At 55.8% G+C, this 23,325-nt stretch overlaps 1 protein-coding gene across 1 annotated transcript in view; it reads right to left on the bottom strand.

Annotated features, from left to right (window-relative positions):
- LOC147090596 (actin-like protein 6B) overlaps positions 1–23,325 on the bottom strand; it is a 58,920-nt gene that overhangs the window by 17,413 nt on the left and 18,182 nt on the right. Inside the window, exons 5-9 of the mRNA XM_085977078.1 lie at positions 19,739–19,836; positions 17,833–17,927; positions 14,576–14,682; positions 12,857–12,946; positions 9,684–9,745 (exon numbers count right to left, since the gene is read on the bottom strand). Of these exons, the coding sequence (XP_085833204.1) occupies positions 9,684–9,745; positions 12,857–12,946; positions 14,576–14,682; positions 17,833–17,927; positions 19,739–19,836 (452 nt within the window). The remainder of the gene's footprint in view (positions 1–9,683; positions 9,746–12,856; positions 12,947–14,575; positions 14,683–17,832; positions 17,928–19,738; positions 19,837–23,325) is intronic.

The raw sequence follows: 23,325 nt of genomic DNA, 5'->3' as shown, positions 1-23,325 counted from the left end.
GGCCCCTGTCCCTCAGTACGGCCCCTGTCCCTCAGTACGGCCCCGTCCCTCAGTACGGCCCCGTCCCTCAGTACGGCGCCGTCCCTGAGTACGGCCCCGTCCCTCAGTACGGCCCCGTCCCTCAGTACGGCCCCGTCCCTCAGTACGGCCCCTGTCCCTCAATACGGCCCCGTCCCTCAGTACGGCGCCGTCCCTCAGTACGGCCCCTGTCCCTCAGTACGGCCCCTGTCCCTCAGTACGGCCCTGTCCCTCAGTACGGCCCTGTCCCTCAGTACGGCCCTGTCCCTCAGTACGGCCCTGTCCCTCAGTACGGCCCTGTCCCTCAGTACGGCCCTGTCCCTCAGTACGGCGCAGTCTCTAAATAATGTCCACTCCCTCAGTACCGCCCTGTCACTCAGTGCTGCCCTGTCCCTCAGTACTGCCCCGGCCCTCAACAATGTCCACTCTCTCAGTACGGCCCCGTCCCTCAGTGCGGCCCCGTCCCTCGGTGCGGCCCCGTCCCTCAGTGTCGCCCTGTCCCTCAGTACTGCCCCGTCCCACAGTACTGCCTCGTCCCTCAGTACGGCGCCGACCCTCAGTACGGCCCCGACCCTCAGTACGGCGCCGACCCTCAGTACGGCCCCGACCCTCAGTACGGCCCCGACCCTCAGTACGGCGCTGACCCTCAGTACGGCCCTGTCATTCAGTACGGCCCCGTCCTTCAGTATTGCCCCGCCCTTCAGTATTGCCTCGCCCTTCAGTATTGCCCCGCCCCTCAGTATTGCCCCGCCCCTCGGTATTGCCCCGCAACTTCGGTATTGCCCCGCCCTTCGGTATTGCCCCGCCCTTCAGTATTGCCCCGCCCCTCAGTATTGCCCTGCCCATCAGTGCGGCCCTGTCCATCAGAACGGCCCAGTGTTCAATAATGTCCACTCCCTCAGTACTGCCCCGTCCCTCAGTACTGCCCCGTCCCTCAGTGCTGCCCCGTCCCTCAGTACGGCCCTGTCCCTCAGTACTGCCCCGTCCCTCAGTGCTGCCCCGTCCCTCAGTACGGCCCTGTCCCTCAGTACGGCCCTGTCCCTCATAGAAACATAGAAGATAGGAGCAGGAGTCGGCCATTCGGCCCCTCGAGCCTGCTCCACCATTCAATGAGATCATGGCTGATCATCCAAATTCAGTACCCTGTCCCTGCTTTCTCCCCATATCCCTTGATCCCTTTAGCCTTAAAAAATATATCTAACTCCTTCTTGAATATATTTAATGAATTGGCCTCAACTGCCTTCTGTGGTAGAGAATTCCACAGGTTCACCACTCTCTGGGTGAAGAAATTCCTCCTCATCTCAGTCCTAAATGGCCTACCCCTTATCCTTAGACTGTGACCCCTGGTTCTGGACTCCCCCGCCATCGGGAACATCCTTCCTGCATCTAGTCTGTCTAGTCCTGTTAGAATTTTATAAGTTTCAATGAGATCCCCTCTCATTCTTCTAAACTCCAGCGAATATAAGCCCAATCGACCCAATCTCTCCTCATATGTCATTCCTGCCATCCCAGGTACCTTACCCCCAATCCCATGTGCCTTAACTTTACACGCTAATCTCTTATGCGGGACCTTATCGAAAGCCTTCTGAAAGTCCAAATACACCACATCCACCGGTTCTCCCTTGTCTATTCTACCAGTTACATCCTCAAAAATTTCCAGTAGATTAGTCAAGCATGATTTATCTTTTGTAAATCCATGTTGACTTTGTTCGATCCTGTCACTGTTTTGCCCTGTACTGCCCTGTCCCTCAGTACCGCCCTGTCCCTCAGTACCGCCCTCTCCCTCAGTACGGCCCCGTCCCTCAGTACTGCCCTGTCCTTCAGTACTGCCCTGTCCCTCAGTACTGCCCTGTCCCTCAGTACTGCCCTGTCCCTCAGTACTGCCCTGTCCCTCAGTACTGCCCTGTCCCTCAGTACGGCCCTGTCCCTCAGTACTGCCCTGTCCCTCAGTACCGCCCTCTCCCTCAGTACGGCCCCGTCCCTCAGTACTGCCCTGTCCCTCAGTACTGCCCTGTCCCTCAGTACTGCCCTGTCCCTGAGTACCGCCCTCTCCCTCAGTACGACCCACTCCCTCAATACTGCCCAGTCCCTCAATACTGCCCTGTCCCTCAGTACGGCCCCGTCCTTCAGTACGACCCTCTCCCTCAGTACTGCCCTGTCCCTCAGTACAGCCCCGTCCCTCAGTACGGCCCCGTCCCTCAGTACTGCCCCTGTCCCTTAGTACGGCCCTGTCCCTCAGTACTGCCCTGTCCCTCAGTACGGCCCTGTCCCTCAGTACTGCCCTGTCCCTCAGTACGGCCCTGTCCCTCAGTACTGCCCTGTCCCTCAGTACGACCCTCTCCCTCAGTACGTCTCAGTCCCGCAGTAACGACATGTCACTCAGTTTTGCACTGTCCCGCAGTAGGGCCCTTTCCCTCAGTACGACCCCTGTCACTCAGTACGGCCCCTGTCACTCAGTACGGCCCCTGTCACTCAGTACGGCCCCTGTCCCTCAGTACGGCCCCTGTCACTCAGTACGGCCCCTGTCACTCAGTACGGCCCCGTCCCTCAGTACGGCCCCGTCCCTCAGTACGGCCCCTGTCCCTCAGTACGGCCCCTGTCCCTCAGTACGGCCCCTGTCACTCAACTCAGTACGGCCCCTGTCCCTCAGTACGGCCCCGTCCCTCAGTACGGCCCAGTCCCTCAATAATGTCCACTCCCTCGGTACTGCCCTGTCCCTCGTTACTGCCCCGTCCCTCGGTACGGCCCCGTCCCTCGGTACGGCCCCGTCCCTCGGTGCGGCCCCGTCCCTCGGTACGGCCCCGTCCCTCGGTACGGCCCCGTCCCTCTGTGCTGCCCCGTCCCTCTGTGCTGCCCCGTCCCTCTGTGCTGCCCCGTCCCTCTGTGCTGCCCCGTCCCTCGGTGCTGCCCCGTCCCTCGGTGCTGCCCCGTCCCTCGGTGCTGCCCCGTCCCTCGGTGCTGCCCCGTCCCTCTGTACTGCCCCGTCCCTCAGTACGGCCCCGTCCCTCAGTACGGCCCCGTCCCTCAGTACGGCCCCGTCCCTCTGTACGGCCCCGTCCCTCTGTACGGCCCCGTCCCTCTGTACGGCCCCGTCCCTCTGTGCTGCCCCGTCCCTCTGTACGGCCCCGTCCCTCTGTACGGCCCCGTCCCTCTGTGCTGCCCCGTCCCTCGGTACTGCCCCGTCCCTCGTTACTGCCCCGTCCCTCGGTACGGCCCCGTCCCTCGGTACGGCCCCGTCCCTCAGTACGGCCCTGTCCCTCAGTACTGCCCTGTCCCTCAGTACGGCCCTGTCCCTCAGTACTGCCCTGTCCCTCAGTACGACCCTCTCCCTCAGTACGTCTCAGTCCCGCAGTAACGACATGTCACTCAGTTTTGCACTGTCCCGCAGTAGGGCCCTTTCCCTCAGTACGACCCTCTCCCTCAGTACTGCCCTGTCCCTCAGTATGGCTCAGTCCCTCAATAATGTCCACTCCCTCAATACTGCCCAGTCCCTCAGTACGGCCCCTGTCACTCAGTACGGCCCCGTCCCTCAGAACGGCCCCTGTCCCTCAGTACGGCCCCTGTCCCTCAGTACGGCCCCTGTCCCTCAGTACGGCCCCGTCCCTCAGTACGGCCCCTGTCCCTCAGTACGGCCCCTGTCCCTCAGTACGGCCCCTGTCCCTCAGTACGGCCCCTGTCCCTCAGTACGGCCCCGTCCCTCAGTACGGCCCCGTCCCTCAGTACGGCCCCCGTCCCTCAGTACGGCCCCTGTCCCTCAGTACGGCCCCTGTCCCTCAGTACGGCCCCTGTCCCTCAGTACGGCCCCGTCCCTCAGTACGGCCCCCGTCCCTCAGTACGGCCCCCGTCCCTCAGTACGGCCCCTGTCCCTCAGTACGGCCCCTGTCCCTCAGTACGGCCCCGTCCCTCAGTACGGCCCCGTCCCTCAGTACGGCCCCATCCCTCAGTACGGCCCCTGTCCCTCAGTACGGCCCCTGTCCCTCAGTACGGCCCCTGTCCCTCAGTGCGGCCCCTGTCCTTCAGTGCGGCCCCTGTCACTCAGTACGGCCCTGTCCCTCAGTACGGCCCCTGTCCCTCAGTACGGCCCCGTCCCTCAGTACGGCCCCGTCCCTCAGTACGGCCCCTGTCCCTCAGTACGGCCCCTGTCCCTCAGTACGGCCCCGTCCCTCAGTACGGCCCCGTCCCTCAGTACGGCCCCGTCCCTCAGTACGGCCCCTGTCCCTCAGTATGGCCCCGTCCCTCAGTACGGCCCCTGTCCCTCAGTACGGCCCCTGTCCCTCAGTACGGCCCGTCACTCAGTACGGCCCCTGTCCCTCAGTACGGCCCCTGTCCCTCAGTACGGCCCCGTCCCTCAGTACGGCCCCGTCCCTCAGTACGGCCCCTGTCACTCAGTACGGCCCCGTCCCTCAGTACGGCCCCGTCCCTCAGTACGGCCCCTGTCACTCAGTACGCCCCCTGTCACTCAGTACGGCCCCTGTCCCTCAGTACGGCCCCTGTCCCTCAGTACGGCCCCGTCCCTCAGTACGGCCCCGTCCCTCAGTACGGCCCCTGTCCCTCAGTACGGCCCCGTCCCTCAGTACGGCCCCTGTCCCTCAGTACGGCCCCTGTCCCTCAGTACGGCCCCTGTCCCTCAGTACGGCCCCTGTCACTCAACTTATTACGGCCCCTGTCACTCAGTACGGCCCCTGTCCCTCAGTACGGCCCCGTCCCTCAGTACGGCCCAGTCCCTCAATAATGTCCACTCCCTCGGTACTGCCCTGTCCCTCAGTACGGCCCCTGTCCCTCAGTACGGCCCCGTCCCTCAGTACGGCCCCTGTCCCTCGGTATGGCCCCTGTCCCTCGGTACGGCCCCTGTCCCTCGGTACGGCCCCTGTCCCTCGGTACGGCCCCTGTCCCTCGGTACGGCCCCGTCCCTCGGTACGGTCCCGTCCCTCGGTACAGCCCTGTCTCTCGGTACGGCCCCTGTCCCTCGGTACGGCCCCTGTCCCTCGGTACGGCCCCTGTCCCTCGGTACGGCCCCGTCCCTCGGTACGGCCCCGTCCCTCGGTACAGCCCTGTCCCTCGGTACGGCCCCTGTCCCTCGGTACGGCCCCGTCCCTTGGTACGGCCCCTGTCCCTCGGTACGGCCCCGTCCCTCGGTACGGCCCCGTCCCTCGGTACAGCCCTGTCTCTCGGTACGGCCCCGTCTCTCGGTACGGCCCCGTCCCTCAGTACTGCCCCGTCCCTCGGTATGGCCCTGTCCCTCAGTACGGCCCTGTCCATCAATAATGCCCTTTCCCGCAATACGGCCCTGTCCCTCAGTGCGGCGCAGTCTATAAATAATGTCCACTCCCCCAGTACGGCCCCTGTCCCTCGGTACGGCCCCGTCTCTCGGTACGGCCCCTGTCCCTCAGTACGGCCCCTGTCCCTCAGTACGGCCCTGTCCCTCAGTACGGCCCCTGTCCCTCAGTACGGCCCCTGTCCCTCAGTACGGCCCCGTCCCTCAGTACGGCCCCGTCCCTCAGTACGGCCCCGTCCCTCAGTACGGCGCCGTCCCTCAGTACGGCCCCGTCCCTCAGTATGGCCCCGTCCCTCAGTACGGGCCCTGTCCCTCAGTACGGCCCCGTCCCTCAGTACGGCCCCGTCCCTCAGTACGGCCCTGTCCCTCAGTACGGCCCTGTCCCTCAGTACGGCCCTGTCCCTCAGTACGGCGCAGTCTCTAAATAATGTCCACTCCCTCAGTACCGCCCTGTCACTCAGTGCTGCCCTGTCCCTCAGTACTGCCCCGGCCCTCAACAATGTCCACTCTCTCAGTACGGCCCCGTCCCTCAGTGCGGCCCCGTCCCTCGGTGCGGCCCCGTCCCTCAGTGTCGCCCTGTCCCTCAGTACTGCCCCGACCCTCAGTACGGCCCCGTCCCTCAGTACGGCCCCGACCCTCAGTACGGCGCCGGCCCTCAGTACGGCCCCGACCCTCAGTACGGCCCCGACCCTCAGTACGGCGCTGACCCTCAGTACGGCCCTGTCATTCAGTACGGCCCCGTCCTTCAGTACTGCCCCGTCCCTCAGTACGGCCCAGTCACTCAGTAGGGCCCAGTCACTCAGTACGGCCCCGCCCCTCAGTATTGCCCCGCCCTTCAGTATTGCCCCGCCCTTCAGTATTGCCCCGCCCCTCAGTATTGCCCCGCCCTTCGGTATTGCCCCGCCCTTCGGTATTGCCCCACCCTTCAGTATTGCCCCGCCCCTCAGTATTGCCCTGCCCATCAGTGCGGCCCTGTCCATCAGAACGGCCCAGTGTTCAATAATGTCCACTCCCTCAGTACTGCCCCGTCCCTCAGTGCTGCCCCGTCCCTCAGTGCTGCCCCGTCCCTCAGTACGGCCCTGTCCCTCAGTACTGCCCCGTCCCTCAGTGCTGCCCCGTCCCTCAGTACGGCCCTGTCCCTCAGTACGGCCCTGTCCCTCATAGAAACATAGAAGATAGGAGCAGGAGTAGGCCATTCGGCCCCTCGAGCCTGCTCCACCATTCAATGAGATCATGGCTGATCATCCAAATTCAGTACCCGGTCCCTGCTTTCTCCCCATATCCCTTGATCCCTTTAGCCTTAAAAAATATATCTAACTCCTTCTTGAATATATTTAATGAATTGGCCTCAACTGCCTTCTGTGGTAGAGAATTCCACAGGTTCACCACTCTCTGGGTGAAGAAATTCCTCCTCATCTCAGTCCTAAATGGCTTACCCCTTATCCTTAGACTGTGACCCCTGGTTCTGGACTCCCCGACCATCGGGAACATCCTTCCTGCATCTAGTCTGTCTAGTCCTGTTAGAATTTTATAAGTTTCAATGAGATCCCCTCTCATTCTTCTAAACTCCAGCGAATATAAGCCCAATCGACCCAATCTCTCCTCATATGTCATTCCTGCCATCCCAGGTACCTTACCCCCAATCCCATGTGCCTTAACTTTACACGCTAATCTCTTATGCGGGACCTTATCGAAAGCCTTCTGAAAGTCCAAATACACCACATCCACCGGTTCTCCCTTATCTATTCTACCAGTTACATCCTCAAAAATTTCCAGTAGATTAGTCAAGCATGATTTATATTTTGTAAATCCATGTTGACTTTGTTCGATCCTGTCACTGTTTTGCCCTGTACTGCCCTGTCCCTCAGTACCGCCCTGTCCCTCAGTACCCGCCCTCTCCCTCAGTACGGCCCCGTCCCTCAGTACTGCCCTGTCCTTCAGTACGGCCCTGTCCCTCAGTACGGCCCTGTCCCTGAGTACCGCCCTCTCCCTCAGTACGACCCACTCCCTCAATACTGCCCAGTCCCTCAGTACTGCCCTGTCCCTCAGTACGGCCCCGTCCCTCAGTACGACCCTCTCCCTCAGTACTGCCCTGTCCCTCAGTACGGCCCCGTCCCTCAGTACGGCCCCGTCCCTCAGTACTGCCCCTGTCCCTTAGTACGGCCCTGTCCCTCAGTACTGCCCTGTCCCTCAGTACGGCCCTGTCCCTCAGTACTGCCCTGTCCCTCAGTACGACCCTCTCCCTCAGTATGGCACTGTCCCTCAGTACGTCTCAGTCCCGCAGTAACGACATGTCCCTCAGTTTTGCACTGTCCCGCAGTAGGGCCCTTTCCCTCAGTACGACCCTCTCCCTCAGTACTGCCCTGTCCCTCAGTATGGCCCAGTCCCTCAATAATGTCCACTCCCTCAATACTGTCCAGTCCCTCAGTACGGCCCCTGTCACTCAGTACGGCCCCGTCCCTCAGTACGGCCCCTGTCCCTCAGTACGGCCCCTGTCCCTCAGTACGGCCCCGTCCCTCAGTACGGCCCCGTCCCTCAGTACGGCCCCTGTCCCTCAGTGCGGCCCCTGTCCCTCAGTGCGGCCCCTGTCCCTCAGTGCGGCCCCTGTCCCTCAGTGCGGCCCCTGTCACTCAGTACGGCCCTGTCCCTCAGTACGGCCCCTGTCCCTCAGTACGGCCCCGTCCCTCAGTACGGCCCCGTCCCTCAGTACGGCCCCGTCCCTCAGTACGGCCCCGTCCCTCAGTACGGCCCCCGTCCCTCAGTACGGCCCCGTCCCTCAGTACGGCCCCTGTCCCTCAGTACGGCCCCGTCCCTCAGTACGGCCCCGTCCCTCAGTACGGCCCCTGTCCCTCAGTACGGCCCCGTCCCTCAGTACGGCCCCTGTCCCTCAGTACGGCCCCTGTCCCTCAGTACGGCCCCGTCCCTCAGTACAGCCCCTGTCACTCAGTACGGCCCCGTCCCTCAGTACGGCCCCTGTCACTCAGTACGGCCCCTGTCACTCAGTACGGCCCCTGTCACTCAGTACGGCCCCTGTCACTCAGTACGGCCCCTGTCCCTCAGTACGGCCCCTGTCACTCAGTACGGCCCCTGTCACTCAGTACGGCCCCGTCCCTCAGTACGGCCCCGTCCCTCAGTACGGCCCCTGTCCCTCAGTACGGCCCCTGTCCCTCAGTACGGCCCCTGTCACTCAACTCAGTACGGCCCCTGTCCCTCAGTACGGCCCCGTCCCTCAGTACGGCCCAGTCCCTCAATAATGTCCACTCCCTCGGTACTGCCCTGTCCCTCGTTACTGCCCCGTCCCTCGGTACGGCCCCGTCCCTCGGTACGGCCCCGTCCCTCGGTGCGGCCCCGTCCCTCGGTACGGCCCCGTCCCTCGGTACGGCCCCGTCCCTCTGTGCTGCCCCGTCCCTCTGTGCTGCCCCGTCCCTCTGTGCTGCCCCGTCCCTCTGTGCTGCCCCGTCCCTCTGTGCTGCCCCGTCCCTCGGTGCTGCCCCGTCCCTCGGTGCTGCCCCGTCCCTCGGTGCTGCCCCGTCCCTCGGTGCTGCCCCGTCCCTCGGTGCTGCCCCGTCCCTCTGTACTGCCCCGTCCCTCAGTACGGCCCCGTCCCTCAGTACGGCCCCGTCCCTCTGTACGGCCCCGTCCCTCTGTACGGCCCCGTCCCTCTGTACGGCCCCGTCCCTCTGTGCTGCCCCGTCCCTCTGTACGGCCCCGTCCCTCTGTACGGCCCCGTCCCTCTGTGCTGCCCCGTCCCTCGGTACTGCCCCGTCCCTCGTTACTGCCCCGTCCCTCGGTACGGCCCCGTCCCTCGGTACGGCCCCGTCCCTCTGTGCTGCCCCGTCCCTCGGTACGGCCCCGTCCCTCTGTGCGGCCCCGTCCCTCTGTGCTGCCCCGTCCCTCTGTGCTGCCCCGTCCCTCTGTACGGCCCCGTCCCTCGGTACGGCCCCGTCCCTCTGTACGGCCCCGTCCCTCTGTACGGCCCCGTCCCTCTGTACGGCCCCGTCCCTCTGTACGGCCCCGTCCCGCTGTACGGCCCCGTCCCGCTGTACGGCCCCGTCCCTCTGTACGGCCCCGTCCCTCTGTACGGCCCTGTCCCTCAGTTCCTCTGTACCACTCTGGACTATCAGCCTGGTGTGTGGGACTGAAATCTCAAACCTGACTCAAGTGGCAGGAGTCCAACCAACAGAGCCACACTGGAAAGCAAAGAACAAGCGGAAATAATTTGTGATGAAATTGTTTTCTTTGACATGAAAGGAACATTCGGAACTGGAGGGAGCCATTCAGTCCCTCGAGCCTGTTCCTCCATTCAGTTAGATCATGGCTGATCTGTATCTTAACTCCATTTACCCGCCTTGGTTCCGTAACCCTTGTCTAACAAAAAAGTTCTACTCACTGTTCATCGTACGACGAGTCAGAGACTTGGAGAACAGAGGCTTGGAAATCTTGGATTACCTCCTGCCCGCCCAAAAGAAAGAAGATCGTTGTTAATCGTCTCACTCCCATCCGGCTGCACACGATTCAGAATTTCCCCTCCCGCTACTTCGGCTAGTTTTTGATCCCGCCAAAAATCCCTCGCGGAAATTTGCACCATATTATCGCAGTCCCTCCAGAACGCTCTGCATTACATTGTGGTCACACACACTTCCCCAGACTCTCACAGGGGTGAGGAGGCGGCTGGGTGCGTCTCACGGTAATGGAGGCCCTCCCTACCCACAATGCAGAGCAGCGGAGACAGTGCCCTATTCACAACACAGATAAATGTGAGGTCTTACATTTTAGTAGGAAGAATAGGGAGGTCACTTATCACTTGGAGGGTGCGAGTCTGGGTGGGGTAGAGGAACAAAGGGATCTCGGAGTACAAATACACAAATCACTAAAGGTTGCGACACAGGTTAGCAAGGCCATAAAAAAAGCAAACCAAACACTAGGGTTTATTTCTAGAGGGATAGAATTGAAATGTAGGGAAGTTATTCTAAACCTGTATCGAACCTTGGTTAGACCACACTTGGAGTACTGCGGACAGTTCTGGTCGCCATATTATAAAAAGGATATAGAGGCACTGGAGAGGGTGCAGAGAAGATTTACAAGGATGATACCGGAAACTCTTTGGTATCCGGCACCGACGGGACCGGTGTGTTGCCGGTTGATCAAAAATTCCGGATGACGGAGAGGGTTATCTACCGAGGCTATTTTTAACAAAGAAAAATAAAAAAATCAAGAAATGTGCAGTATACAGTAATTGGGTACTCACCTACAGAATGTGGTGTTAAATGGATGGTGGAAGATGCTTGATTAAGTACAGTACTGCCAGCTGAGGGTAATGCAATGCAATGACTACCGGCAACGTGGGAGACACACAGTACCCCTGTAAAATGGAGGATCAGAAGAGACTACCGGCAGCGCGGGAGAGTCAGACTCCTGTTACAGGGGTATTGAGGTGTTCCGACTCCCGACAGCGCCAAGAAGCCGAGTAGTGACAGTTTGGAGAACTACCCCCACTGACTAACTCGGCCACCGCGGGAGACTCGGACTCGGCAACATTGCCGGTTATTGAGGTGTTGTTTTCGGAGTGAGAATTTTGCCGGTTAATAGAGAATTCCGGATATTTAGGTGCCGTTTAAACAAGAGGTTCCTGTGCCAGAAATGCGAGGTATACATATCAGGAAAGGATGAACAGGCTGGGTCTCTTTTTTCTTGAAAAAAGAAGGCTGAGGGGTGACCTAGTCTTTAAAATTATGAAAGGTTTTGATAGAGTGGATACAGAATGTTTCCACTTGTGGGGAAGAGCAAAACTAGAGGCATCAATATAAGATAGTCACCAAGAAATCCAATAGGGAATTCAGGAGAAACTTCTTTACCCAGAGAGTGGTGAGAATGTGGAACTCGCTACCACCGGGAGTGGTTGAAATGAACAGTATAGATGCATTTAAGGGGAAGCTAGACAAGCATATGAGGGAGAAGGGAATAGAGGGTTACGCTGATAGATTTAAATGAGGAAAGACAGGAGGAGGCTCGAGTGGAGCCTAAACGCCGGTATGGACTGGTTGGGCCGAACGGCCTGTTTCTGTGACGTATATCCTGTGTAATCCTACATAACATACAGCGGCAGAGACTTGAGGAAATCTTTCTGCAGTCGGACACGCTTCCTCTTCCTCCGGCTCAGTGGCTGAAGCAATGGAGTCGGGAGGGCTATCCCAGCGTGCAAAGAGCCCGTGAACGCCCTCTATCCAATGTACAGGATCCGTAGCTTCCTCTCCTTCCCGTCTCCCGAGTCATGGCGAGCTACACGCCGCAGGTGGATGTGGGCCAGTGGACATGTTTTGGATGGGAGCCTAGACACGGGAGCGTCCGTGGGCTATTCAACCACCGGCTGAAGGTGCCACAGCCAGGTCGGGTTGCCAACCTTCCAGGATTGGGCCTCGAGTCACCAGGGATTGAAGATGTTTGAAATAACAACAGAAAATGCTGGAAAAACTCAGCAGGCCAGGCAACATCTGTGGAGAGAAAATAGAGTCAACGTTTCGGGTCAAAACCCTTTATCAAGACTAAAGAGGCACACAAATGAAATAGATTAAGAGGCAGGGCTGGGAGAGAACAAAAGAGAAGAGACATTAAGAGGTATTCAAAACCAGACGAGATGGTGATAGGACTAGTGGAGACAAAAGACGGCTCTAGATTAGGTGTGAAATGTGCTGGCAGAATGGGAGACAGCTGCCATGTGGGAGAGAGAAAAAGAAAGGAAAGGGAGGTGGGGGGAAACTAAAACAAAGGTGTGGATAAAAAATATAAGTAAAAATGTAATAGGGGCCGAGGTTATGATCTGAAATTGTTGAACTCGATATTGAGTCCGGAAGGCTGTAAAGTGCCTAATCAAAAGATGAGGTGCTGTTCCTTATTTTTACTTATATTTACTTATATTTTTTATCCACACCTTTGCTTTGGTTTCCCCCCCACCCCTTTCCTTTTTTTTCTCTCCCCCACATGGCAGCTGTCTCCCATTCTGCCAGAACATTTCACACCTAATCTAGAGCCGTCTTTTGTCTCCACTAGTCCGATCACCATCTCGTCTGGTTTTGAATACCTCTTAATGTCTCTTCTCTTTTCTTTTGTTCTCTCCCAGCCTGGCCTCTCAATCTATTTCATTCCCTGTGCCTCTTTAGTCTTGATAAAGGGTTTGACCCGAAACGTTGACTCTAATTTCTCTCCACGGATGTTGCCTGGCCTGCTGAGTTTTTCCAGCATTTTCTGTTGTTATTTCGGATTTCCAGCATCTGCAGTATTTTGCTATCGTTGAAGATGTTTGACTGGGGGGTCGAGAATCAGCCAATCACGGAACGAGGAGTCTGGCCATATCCCAATTGGCTGCGGGCAAGGCGGGTCAACGCGAGGTCGGACGTGTCGGGCGGCCAATGGCGGGGGAGATGGGCGGGGCAGTCGGAGGCCGGAGGTCATGTGTTGAAACCGCCAGGAAGACGCTTGACCGGAGTTGGCGCCACTACACCCTTCCCCCACCACCCCGACCCCCCCCCGACCCTTGACCCTTCCCGAGGGGCTGGTCCGACCTACATTGCACATGTAGTTGTGCCAGGACTTGGTGACGTGTGATATCTTCTCCTTTTTCTTCCAGTTCGGCGAGGCACCTTCCCGCACAGGCTCCTGCAGCAATAATAAAAAAAGAGACAGGGTCAGCCCCCTCCGCGACCCCTCGACCTCTGATCCTTCAGAACCGCCCCAACCCCTGCACTCAGGTCAACACTTCTTCAAGATATACCATTGCAATTTTTCAGTGCCAATCAGGATCGAGTGCATTCCGCAAGGCTCTAGCCTGTAAGTCAACAGGAGGAGGCCATTCGGCCCGTCAAGCCTGTTCCGCCGTCCAATCAGATCATGGCTGATCTGTGCCTCAACTCCATTTACCCACCTTTGCTCCGTATCCCTTACCCAAGAAAAAAAAGTCCATCGATCTCAGTCGTGAAAGCTCCAATTGACCCCCAGAATCCACGTCTTTTTCAGGGAGAGAGTTCCAGATTTTTGCCACCCGTTGTGTGAGTAACTCACTCCCGGGTATCTGTTATTCTATATATAAACCCCCCGAACCCTTCGATTAGATTCCAGCCTGTAACTCACTCCCGGGTATCTGTTATTCTATATATAAACCCCCCCGAACCCCTCGATTAGATTCCAGCCTGTAACTCACTCCCGGGTATCTGTTATTCTATATATAAACCCCCCGAACCCTTCGATTAGATTCCAGCCTGTAACTCACTCCCGGGTATCTGTTATTCTATATATAAACCCCCCGAACCCTTCGATTAGATTCCAGCCTGTAACTCACTCCCGGGTATCTGTTATTCTATATATAAACCCCCCCGAACCCCTCGATTAGATTCCAGCCTGTAACTCACTCCCGGGTATCTGTTATTCTATATATAAACCCCCCGAACCCTTCGATTAGATTCCAGCCTGTAACTCACTCCCGGGTATCTGTTATTCTATATATAAACCCCCCCGAACCCCTCGATTAGATTCCAGCCTGTAACTCACTCCCGGGTATCTGTTATTCTATATATAAACCTCCCCAAATCCCTCGATTAGATTCCAGCCTGTAACTCACTCCCGGGTATCTGTTATTCTATATATAAACCCCCCGAACCCTTCGATTAGATTCCAGCCTGTAACTCACTCCCGGGTATCTGTTATTCTATATATAAACCCCCCCGAACCCCTCGATTAGATTCCAGCCTGTAACTCACTCCCGGGTATCTGTTATTCTATATATAAACCCCCCGAACCCTTCGATTAGATTCCAGCCTGTAACTCACTCCCGGGTATCTGTTATTCTATATATAAACCCCCCCGAACCCCTCGATTAGATTCCAGCCTGTAACTCACTCCCGGGTATCTGTTATTCTATATATAAACCCCCCGAACTCCTCGATTAGATTCCAGCCTGTAACTCACTCCCGGGTATCAGTTATTCTATATATATAAACCCCCCGAATCCCTCGATTAGATTCCAGCCTGTAACTCACTCCCGGGTATCTGTTATTCTATATATAAACCCCCCGAACTCCTCGATTAGATTCCAGCCTGTAACTCACTCCCGGGTATCTGTTATTCTATATATAAACCCCCCAAACCCCTCGATTAGATTCCAGCCTGTAACTCACTCCCGGGTATCTGTTATTCTATATATAAACCCCTCGATTAGATTCCAGCCTGTAACTCACTCCCGGGTGCTGGTTATTCTCTATTCTGCACCTGGCACTCTTGTGCATTACGTACCTTCGAGGCGATGGTGTAAGGGGGAGTGATTTCCACGTTCAGCTCCTGAAACAGTTCCCGGCACTGCATGGAGATAAAGTCCCCGGCCAGGGGTGACTTCACGATGCCTGTTATATAAAATAAAGTGACAGGGGATAAGAAGCGCCTGGGTGACCAGGACCGAACCTTCGACAGGGAACGGCGATCCGTCAGCAACAAGAAACAGCCTTGGTTCTGTCCCCGGCACGTGTGGAGTTAACCGCCAGTGTGTCTGCGTGCGTGGCGGTAGGCCTGGTGCCACTGGCTTCAGCTAACCTCGACTAGGGTTGGGGTTTTTTTTTTTTCAAATCAGCCAGGATTCACGTTGACGATCAGCATCTGGAAGCCCGCAGCCAGCAATACAACCAACCAGAGTTGGCGACCCTACACTGTGCCTACCCTCTGACCCCTGACCCCCCCCAGCCCTGCCTGGGCCGCACATGTTGTTAGGAGCACCAACTTTGAGTTTCAGCACATTACCAACCCACCCTGCCGGAGCCACGTTGCAGCGCCGCTGATTGTTTCGGGAACCGGAAAAACGTGAACGGACCGTGAAATTTGTGTCAAGTTTATTCCTGTGGTGGCAGCATAGTAACTACAACAACAACAACTTGCATTTATACAGCGCCTTTAACACAGTAAAACGCCCCAAGGCGCTTCACAGGAGCGATTATCAGACAAAATTTGACACCGAGCCACATAAGGAGATATTAGGGCAGGTGACCAAAAGCTTGGTCAAAGAGGTAGGTTTTAAGGAGCCTCTTAAAGGAGGAGAGAGAGGTAGAGAGAGTCAGAGAGGTTTAGGGAGGGAATTCCAGAGCTTGGGGCCCAGGCAGCTGAAGGCACGGCCACCAATGGTGGAGCGATTAAAATCGGGGATGCTCAAGAAGCCAGAATTGGAGCAGCGTAGATATAATAGAAGAACATAAGAAATAGGAGCAGGCGTTGGCCATTTGGCCTCTCGAGCCTGCTCCGCCATTCAATAAGATCATGGCTGATCTGATCTTGGCCTCAACTGAGGGTTGTGGGGCTGGAGGAGATTACAGAGATAGGGAGGGGCTGAGGCCATGGAGGGATTTGAAAACAAGGATGAGAATTTTAAAATCAGAAAGGAGGTGTAAATTATTTATCCTGGGTTCGGCCCCAACTGGAGTATTGTGTCCAATTCTGGGCACCGCACTTTAGGAAGGACGTGAAGGCTTTGGAGAGGATGCAGAAGAGATTTACTAGAATGGTTCCAGGGATGAGGGGTTATAGTTACGTGGATAGACTGGAGAAGCTGGGGTTGTTCTCCTCGGAGCAGAGAAGGCTAAGAGGAGATTTGATAGAGGTTTTTAAAATCATGAAGGGTTTAGATAGAGTAAATAAAGAGAAGCTGTTTCCAATGGCTGAAGGGTTGATTACCAGAGGGCACAGATTTAAGGTGATTGGCAAAAGAACCGGAGGCGACAGGAGGAAAAGCTTTTTTACACAACGAGTGAACATAAGAACTTGGAGCAGGAGTAGCCCATACGGCCCCTCGAGCCTGCTCCGCCATTCAATGAGATCATGGCTGATCATCGACGTCAACTCGACTTTCCCGCCCGATCCCCATATCCCTCGATTCCCTAGAATCCAAAAATCTATCGATCTCTGTCTTGAATATACTCAACGACTGAGCCTCCACAGCCCTCTGGGGTAGAGAATTCCAAAGATTCACCGCCCTCCGAGTGAAGAAATTCCTCCTCATCTCAGTCTTAAATGGCCGACCCCTTATCCTGAGACTCTGCCCCCTGGTTCTAGACTCTCCAGCCAGGGGGAAACAACCTCTCCGCATCTACCCAGTCAATCCCCCTCAGAATCTTATATGTTTCAATGAGATCGCCTCTCATTCTTCTAAACTCCAGAGAATATCGGCCCAATCTACTCAATATTGGGCCAGAACTTCGGGTCCCCACGGGTGAGTACGCGCTGGGTATTCACGCGTAGACCCAACGGAAGTGCCGGATTCGTGCATGCACTGCGCGTGCGCGAGAAACCGGAACTTCCGTTCCCTTAAAGGAAGGGGTTCACAGGTCGAACGCGTGCGCCAGAGAGGCAGCGCGTTCGCCTGGAACTTCCGTTTTTTTCCAGGTTTTTCCGGGAGGGTAAGTCTCCAGCAACTACGCTTCTAAAAAGCGGTCGCAAGGCCTGTTTTTAACAAGGTAAGTGGTGAATTAAGTCAAATTAAAACATTTTTTCCACAGGTATATTATTTTTAAATACTTTAAAGAAAGGTAAGTTTATTTTTAGCCCCGTTAGAAACTAATTAATTTTTTTCAAAAATTTAAATTATTGTTTAAAATAGTTATTTTATGTAATTTATAGTTATTTTTAAAATGTGATGATTTTTTGAAAATTTATTTGAAGTTTTAGTTAGGTTTTGGGGCTGAATTGTATTCATAGATTTGACAGGTCTTCCTGTCAAATCTATGAATACAGATTCCCTGCTACCATTGGCTCTCCATGGCCCACGTGATCCCAGGGGACGCTTTGAACTAACTGCGCCCCTGGGACACACAAGCACTGCGCGCCGGCAGTTGGAGCAGGCCCAGGATCGGAATCCCACGCGGGCCCACAGCACAACAGCCGGCGCGCTAGGTAAGTGCAGGTCGGGGGCTTGCACCCGCGGGAAGCCCCCGACCCGAATTTCTGGGCCAATCTCTTCTCATAGGACAGCCCTCTCATCCCAGGAATCAATCTAGTGAACCTTCGTTGCACCGCCTCCAAGGCAATTATATCCTTCCTTAGATAAGGAGACCAGAACTGTGCACAGTACTCAGTCTACACTGTGCTCCCTGGGCCTGACATTGTGGCGAGCCGCTCTCCGCCGGGCCTGGTTAGGATTTGGAACGCACTGCCTGATAGGGTGGTGGATACAGATTCAATAGCAGCCTTCAAAAGGGAATTGGATAAATACTCGAAGGAGAAAAAATTGCAGGGCTATGGGGAAAGAGCGGGGGAGTGGGAACTAACTGGATTGCTTTTCCAAAGAGCCGGCACAGACTCGATGGGCTGAATGGCCGCCCTCTGTGCTGTACTATTCTATGATTTCGGGAGACTCCTGGGCAATCCGGGAGGGCTAGCAATCCTAACGCCCGAGGGCACAGCCAACGAGAGGCGACTCCTGTAAGCGAGGCAAGGACGGGAGGGGAGGGGAGAGACTGGGAGGGGAAAAAACGGACAGCAAAATGGTCGACGCCCAAAACTAAAGCTCTCACCTTGCTGAAGGACGTACCCATCATGCACTGGGATGGCGGTGGTGTGCGTCGCGCCACTGTCGAGGACGAGGCCCGTGGACCGTCCGTTAGCGAAGCTGCCGCGGGGGAGGGGAAGGGGTGCGGTCAAGGACGGATTCAGGAACGTATGCAGAAACAAGGGTCAGCGGGGCGGGCTCCACAAGTTCGCCAAGAGGCAGCCGAACCCCGCCACAGGAAAGAAAGAAGAAGCCTGCCTTTATACAGCGCCTTTCAGGACCTCGGGACGTCCCGACGCGCTTTGCAGATCAGGCCAATATTTATCTCTCAATCAACATCACGAAAACAGATTATCTGTCGTTTATCTCGCTGCTGCTTGTGGGTGCTTGCTGTGTGCAAGTTGGCTGCCATGTTTCCTACATTACAACAGTGACCACACTTCAAAAAGTATTTCATTGGCTGTAAAGCACTTTAAGTAAAAGAAAAAAAAGCACTTGCATTTCTAGAGCTATAACGTGGCTGCCAATTTGTGCACAGCAAGCTCCCACAAACAACAATGACCAGATAATCTGTTTTAGGGGTGTTGGTTGAAGGATAAATATTGGCTAGGACAGCAGGGAGAACGCCCCTGCTCTTCTTCGAGTACTTTACTGCCTCACCAACTGAGGGGGCAGAAGGGGCCTCAGTTTAACGTCTTCATCCAAAAGACGGCACCTCTGACGGTGCAGCACTCCCTCAGTAATGTCAGCCTGGATTTTTGTGCTCAAGTCTCTGGAGTGAGACTTGAACCCACGACCATTCTGACTCAGAGACGAGGGTGCTAACCACTGAGCCCCAGCTGACACCTACTAGAGGCGGGAAGAGACAAGGAGAAGCACCAAAGGGACTCGGCTATCCGCGGTGGTAATCAGCCAGCGAGACCCCCACCACCTAGAAGGACAAGGGCAGCAGGGGCATGGGGACACCACCACCTCCAAGTTCTCCTCCGAGTCACACACCATCCTGACTTGGAAATATATCGGCCGTTCCTTCATCGTCGCTGAGTCAAAATCCTGGAACTCCCTCCCTAACAGCACTGTGGGAGCGCCTTCACCACACGGACTGCAGCGGTTCAAGGCGGCTCACCACCACCTTCCCAAGGGCAACTAGGAATGGGCAATAAATGCTGGCCTTGCCAGCGACACCCACATCCCCAGAACGAACATTAACAAAACAAGCCCCCTGGTTTGAACCTCAGTTCGTTGGGCTCAAAGCCGGAGAGGGAAATTACTCTGTCCTACCCGGAGCCGGAAAAATTAACCCGTTTATTTTCAAGGAATAAACACCCCCGATTAAAACTAAAATATGGGGAGCTCCACACGAGCAGAGCCAGGCGCGCGCAGTTGGTCTCGCGTTCCAGTCAGGAGCGCGCGGTTGGTCTCGTGTTCCGGGTGGGAGCGCGCGGTCGGTCTCGCGTTCCGGGCGGGAGCGCGAGGTCGGTCTCGGGTTCCGGTCGGGAGCGCGCGGTCGGTCAGGTGTTCTGGTCGTGAGCACGCGGTCGGCCTTGCGTTCCGGCTGGGAGCGCGCGGTCGGCCTCGCGTTCCGGCCGGGAGTGCGCGGTCGGCCTCGCGTTCCGGCCGGGAGCGCGCGGTCGGCCTCGCATTCCGGCCGGGAGTGCGCGGTCGGCCTCGCCTTCCGGCCGGGAGTGCGCGGTCGGCCTCGCGTTCCGGCCGGGAGCGCGCGGTCGGCCTCGCGTTCCGGTCGGGAGCGCGCGGTTGGCTTCGCGTTCCTGTTGGGAGCTCGCGGTCGGTCTCGCATTCCAGTCAGGAGCTCGCAGTCGGTCTCGCGTTCCAGTCAGGAGCGCGCGGTCGGGCGCGCTGCCGGACTCGGGCCATGGGGGCCGCCATTCCGCCTGAGGGCGCGGCTCTCGTTTCTGTGGCTTGAAGGATACGCGGTGAGGACGGCGGTCTTGCAGAGGAAGAAGGCGGGAATGTTGTAGTGCTCGAACATCAGCTCCGTCAGCTTCTCGCGCTTGGCTCTCGTGTTCCACTGAAACAGGCAAGGAGAACCACTCGTGAGGCAAAGAAAAGGTCCCAACAAAACCAGCAACTGACAACAACAACGACTTGCATTGATATAGCGCCTTTGGCCTAGTAAAACATCCCAAGGCGCTTCACAGGAGCGATTATCAAACAAAATTTGACCCTGTCATAAATCGCAATTTCTACAAGAAGTAACTCAGGAAGTACTACTGAATGGCCAGCTGAGGGCACCGCCCGAGGAGTATAAATACTCGGGCGTGGGCCCAACTTGGCCAGAGACAATCTGGAAACAGGAAGCTAGTGACTACTAACTAGACCTCCATGTTTTGTTACAAGTCGATTAAAGTCTTGTTTTATGTACAACCAAGTGCGTAGTGAGTCTTTATTACATCAGACCCCGAGTCACATAACAAGATATTAGGGCAGGTGACCAAAAGCTTGGTCGAAGAGGCATGTTTTAAGGAGCATCTTAAAGGAGGAGAGAGAGGTAGAGAGGCGGAGAGGTTTAGGCAGGGAATTCCAGAGCCTAGGGCCCAGGCAGCAGAAGACACGACCACCAATGGTGGAGCGATTAAAATCGGAGATGCTGAAAAGGCCAGAATTGACGGAGCGCAGAGATCTCTGAGGGTTGTAGGGCGGGAGGAGGTTACAGAGATAGGGAGAGGGCGAGGCCATGGATGGATTTGAAAACAAGGATGAGAGTTTGAAAATCCAGGAGTTGCCGGACTGGGAGCCAATGTGGGTCAGCGAGCCTCGGGGGTGATGGGTGAACGGGCCTTGGTGCGAGTTAGAATCTGGGCAGCAGAGTTTTACATAGGATGTACGGCACAGAAACAGGCCATTCGGCCCAACCAGTCCCTGCCGGCGTTTATGCTCCACACGAGCTTCCTCCCGTCTTTCCTCATCTAAATCTATCAGCATAACCCTCTATTCCCTTCTCCCTCAGATGCTTGTCCAGCCTCCCCTTAAATACATCGACACTATTCGCTTCAACCACTCCCTGTGGCAGCGAGTTCCACATTCTCGCCACTCTCTGGGTAAAGAAGTTTCTTCTGAATTCCCTATTGGATTTCTTGGTGACTATCTTATATTGATGGCCTCTAGTTATGCTCTTCCCCACAAGTGGAAACACTCTCTCTGTATCCACTCTATCAAAACCTTTCATAATTTTAAAGACCTCTATTAGGTCACCCCTCAGCCCTCTCTTTTCAAGAGAAAAGGGACCCAGCCTGTTCATCCTTTCCTGATAGGTATACCCTCGCATTTCTGGTATCATCCTTGTAAATCTTCTCTGCACCCTCTCCAGTGCCTCGATATCCTTTTTATAATATGGCGACCAGAACTGTCCGTAGTACTCCAAGTGTGGTCTAACCAAGGTTCGATACAGGTTTAGCATAACTTCCCTACTTTTCAATTCTATCCCTCTAGAAATAAACCCTAGTGCTTGGTTTGCTATTTTTTATGGCCTTGCTAACCTGCGTCGCAACTTTTAGTGATTTAAGAACATACATAAGAACATAAGAAATAGGAGCAGGAGTAGGCCAATCGGCCCCTCGAGCCTGCTCCGCCATTCAATAAGATCATGGCTGATCTGATCCTAACCGCCAATCCACTATCACAGAACCATCTCCTGAATCTAACAGAATTAGACACACGAAAACAGGAGCAGGATCAGGCTACACGGCCCCTGGGCCCGCTCCGCTACCCACAGGGCCATGACCGATCCGAACCTAGACTCATGTCCAAATTCCTGCCCGCTCCCCGTAACCCTTAATTCCCTTTTCTACTAGGAAACTGTCTATTTCTGTTTTAAATTTATGTAATGATGTAGCTTCTACAGCTTTTTGGGGCAGTATATTCCATGGACCTACCACCCTCTGAGTGAAGTAGTTCCTCCTCATCTCAGTTTTGAAAGAGCAGCCCCTTATTCTAAGACTATGCCCCCTAGTTCTAGTTTCACCCATCATCGGGAACATCCTCCCTGCATCCACCCGATCCAACCCCTTCATAATCTTATATGTTTCAATATGTGTATTTGTACTCCGAGATCCCTTTGTTCCTCTACCCCACCTAGACTCGCACCCTCCAAGTGATAAGTGACCTCCCTATTCTTCCTACCAAAATGTAATACCTCACATTTATCTGTGTTGAACTTCATTTGCCAATTATATGCCCATTCTGCAAGTTTATTAATGTCCTCCTGTAATTTGTTGCAGTCCTCCTCAGTATTGGTTAATCCCCCCAATTTGATGTCATCCCCAAATTTAGCAATTGTGTTTTTGATTCCAAAGTCTAAATCGTTAATGTAAATTGTGAACAACGGTGGTCCCAGCACTGATCCTTGTGGAACACCACTACCCACCTTCTGCCACTGTGAATAGCTGCCCTTTACCCCTACTCTCTGCTTTCTGTCCTGAAGCCAGCCAGCAATCCATTCTGCTACTTGTCCCCTGACTCCGCATTCTCTGACCCTGTTCATCAGTCTATTATGGGGTACCTTATCGAAGGCCTTTTGAAAATCCTGATAAATGACATCTACTGCATTACCATTGTCTACTCTCTGTTACCTCTTCAAAAAATTCAATGAGGTTGGTCATGCAAGACTTTCCCTTTTGAAATCCATGCTGACTATTCATTGCTGTGTTTTTGGTTTCTAGATGTTCTTCTATTTTCTCCTTTAGTAGGGATTCCATTATTTTACCTACCACTGATGTTAAGCTGACTGGCCTATAGTTACCAGGGGACATATTCTATCCCCCTTCTTGAATTTTGGTTTCCATATTTAAGAAAAGATATACTTGCTCTCAAGGCAGTTCAGAGAAGGTTCACTCGGTTGATTCCGGAGATGAGGGGGTTGACGTATGAGGAAAGGTTGAGTAGGTTGGGACTCTACTCATTGGAGTTCAGAAGAATGAGAGGCGATCTTATCGAAACATATAGGCCTAGAAATTGGGTTCTGGTCTTGCCAGGGCTGTAGCGCCAGAAAGTTTGCGCCAGCGGTAATGCGGCAGCGCCCGACGAAAATTCGGGTGCGCCGGGCCCAGACGGCGGCGGGCGCTAAAACCCTCCTTTAGCGCCTCAAAACGGGCGTGAACTTGGGTTTCCCGGTGCTAATCCCCCGCTGCGGCACCCGATGCGGTGCGGCAGGCGGGGGAACTGCAGGCCTCCTCCTCCTGTTAAGGAGGAGCTGCCTGCAGCCGACAACTGTCCGGCGGATTGACCCGACATCTGAGCCTGGCACCTCGGGGAAGTGCCGGGCTCGCATGAGACACTGATCAGGGCCGCGGGGGGGGAATGCAGGAGTCCGGGAAGGGAGGTGCGGGCAGGCGACCGCCGGGAACGCGGCCGGCCGCCGCTCCACCTTTATGCGCCGGCGCACACTGGGGGAAGACTCTGTTGCCAGAGTCTTAGTTGCGCCTGCCACGGGCGAGGCGGGCGCAACTGAATTTCGGCTTGGGGCCGGGTTACCACGGCAACCGGGACGCTGCGCACACCG

This window comes from Somniosus microcephalus, unplaced genomic scaffold, assembly GCF_052327205.1.
Source record: "Somniosus microcephalus isolate GS21.2 unplaced genomic scaffold, FLI_Smic_1.0 unresolved_chr4, whole genome shotgun sequence".
Lineage (NCBI taxonomy): Eukaryota > Metazoa > Chordata > Chondrichthyes > Squaliformes > Somniosidae > Somniosus > Somniosus microcephalus.
This window is presented reverse-complemented; position numbering and strand designations above follow the sequence as displayed.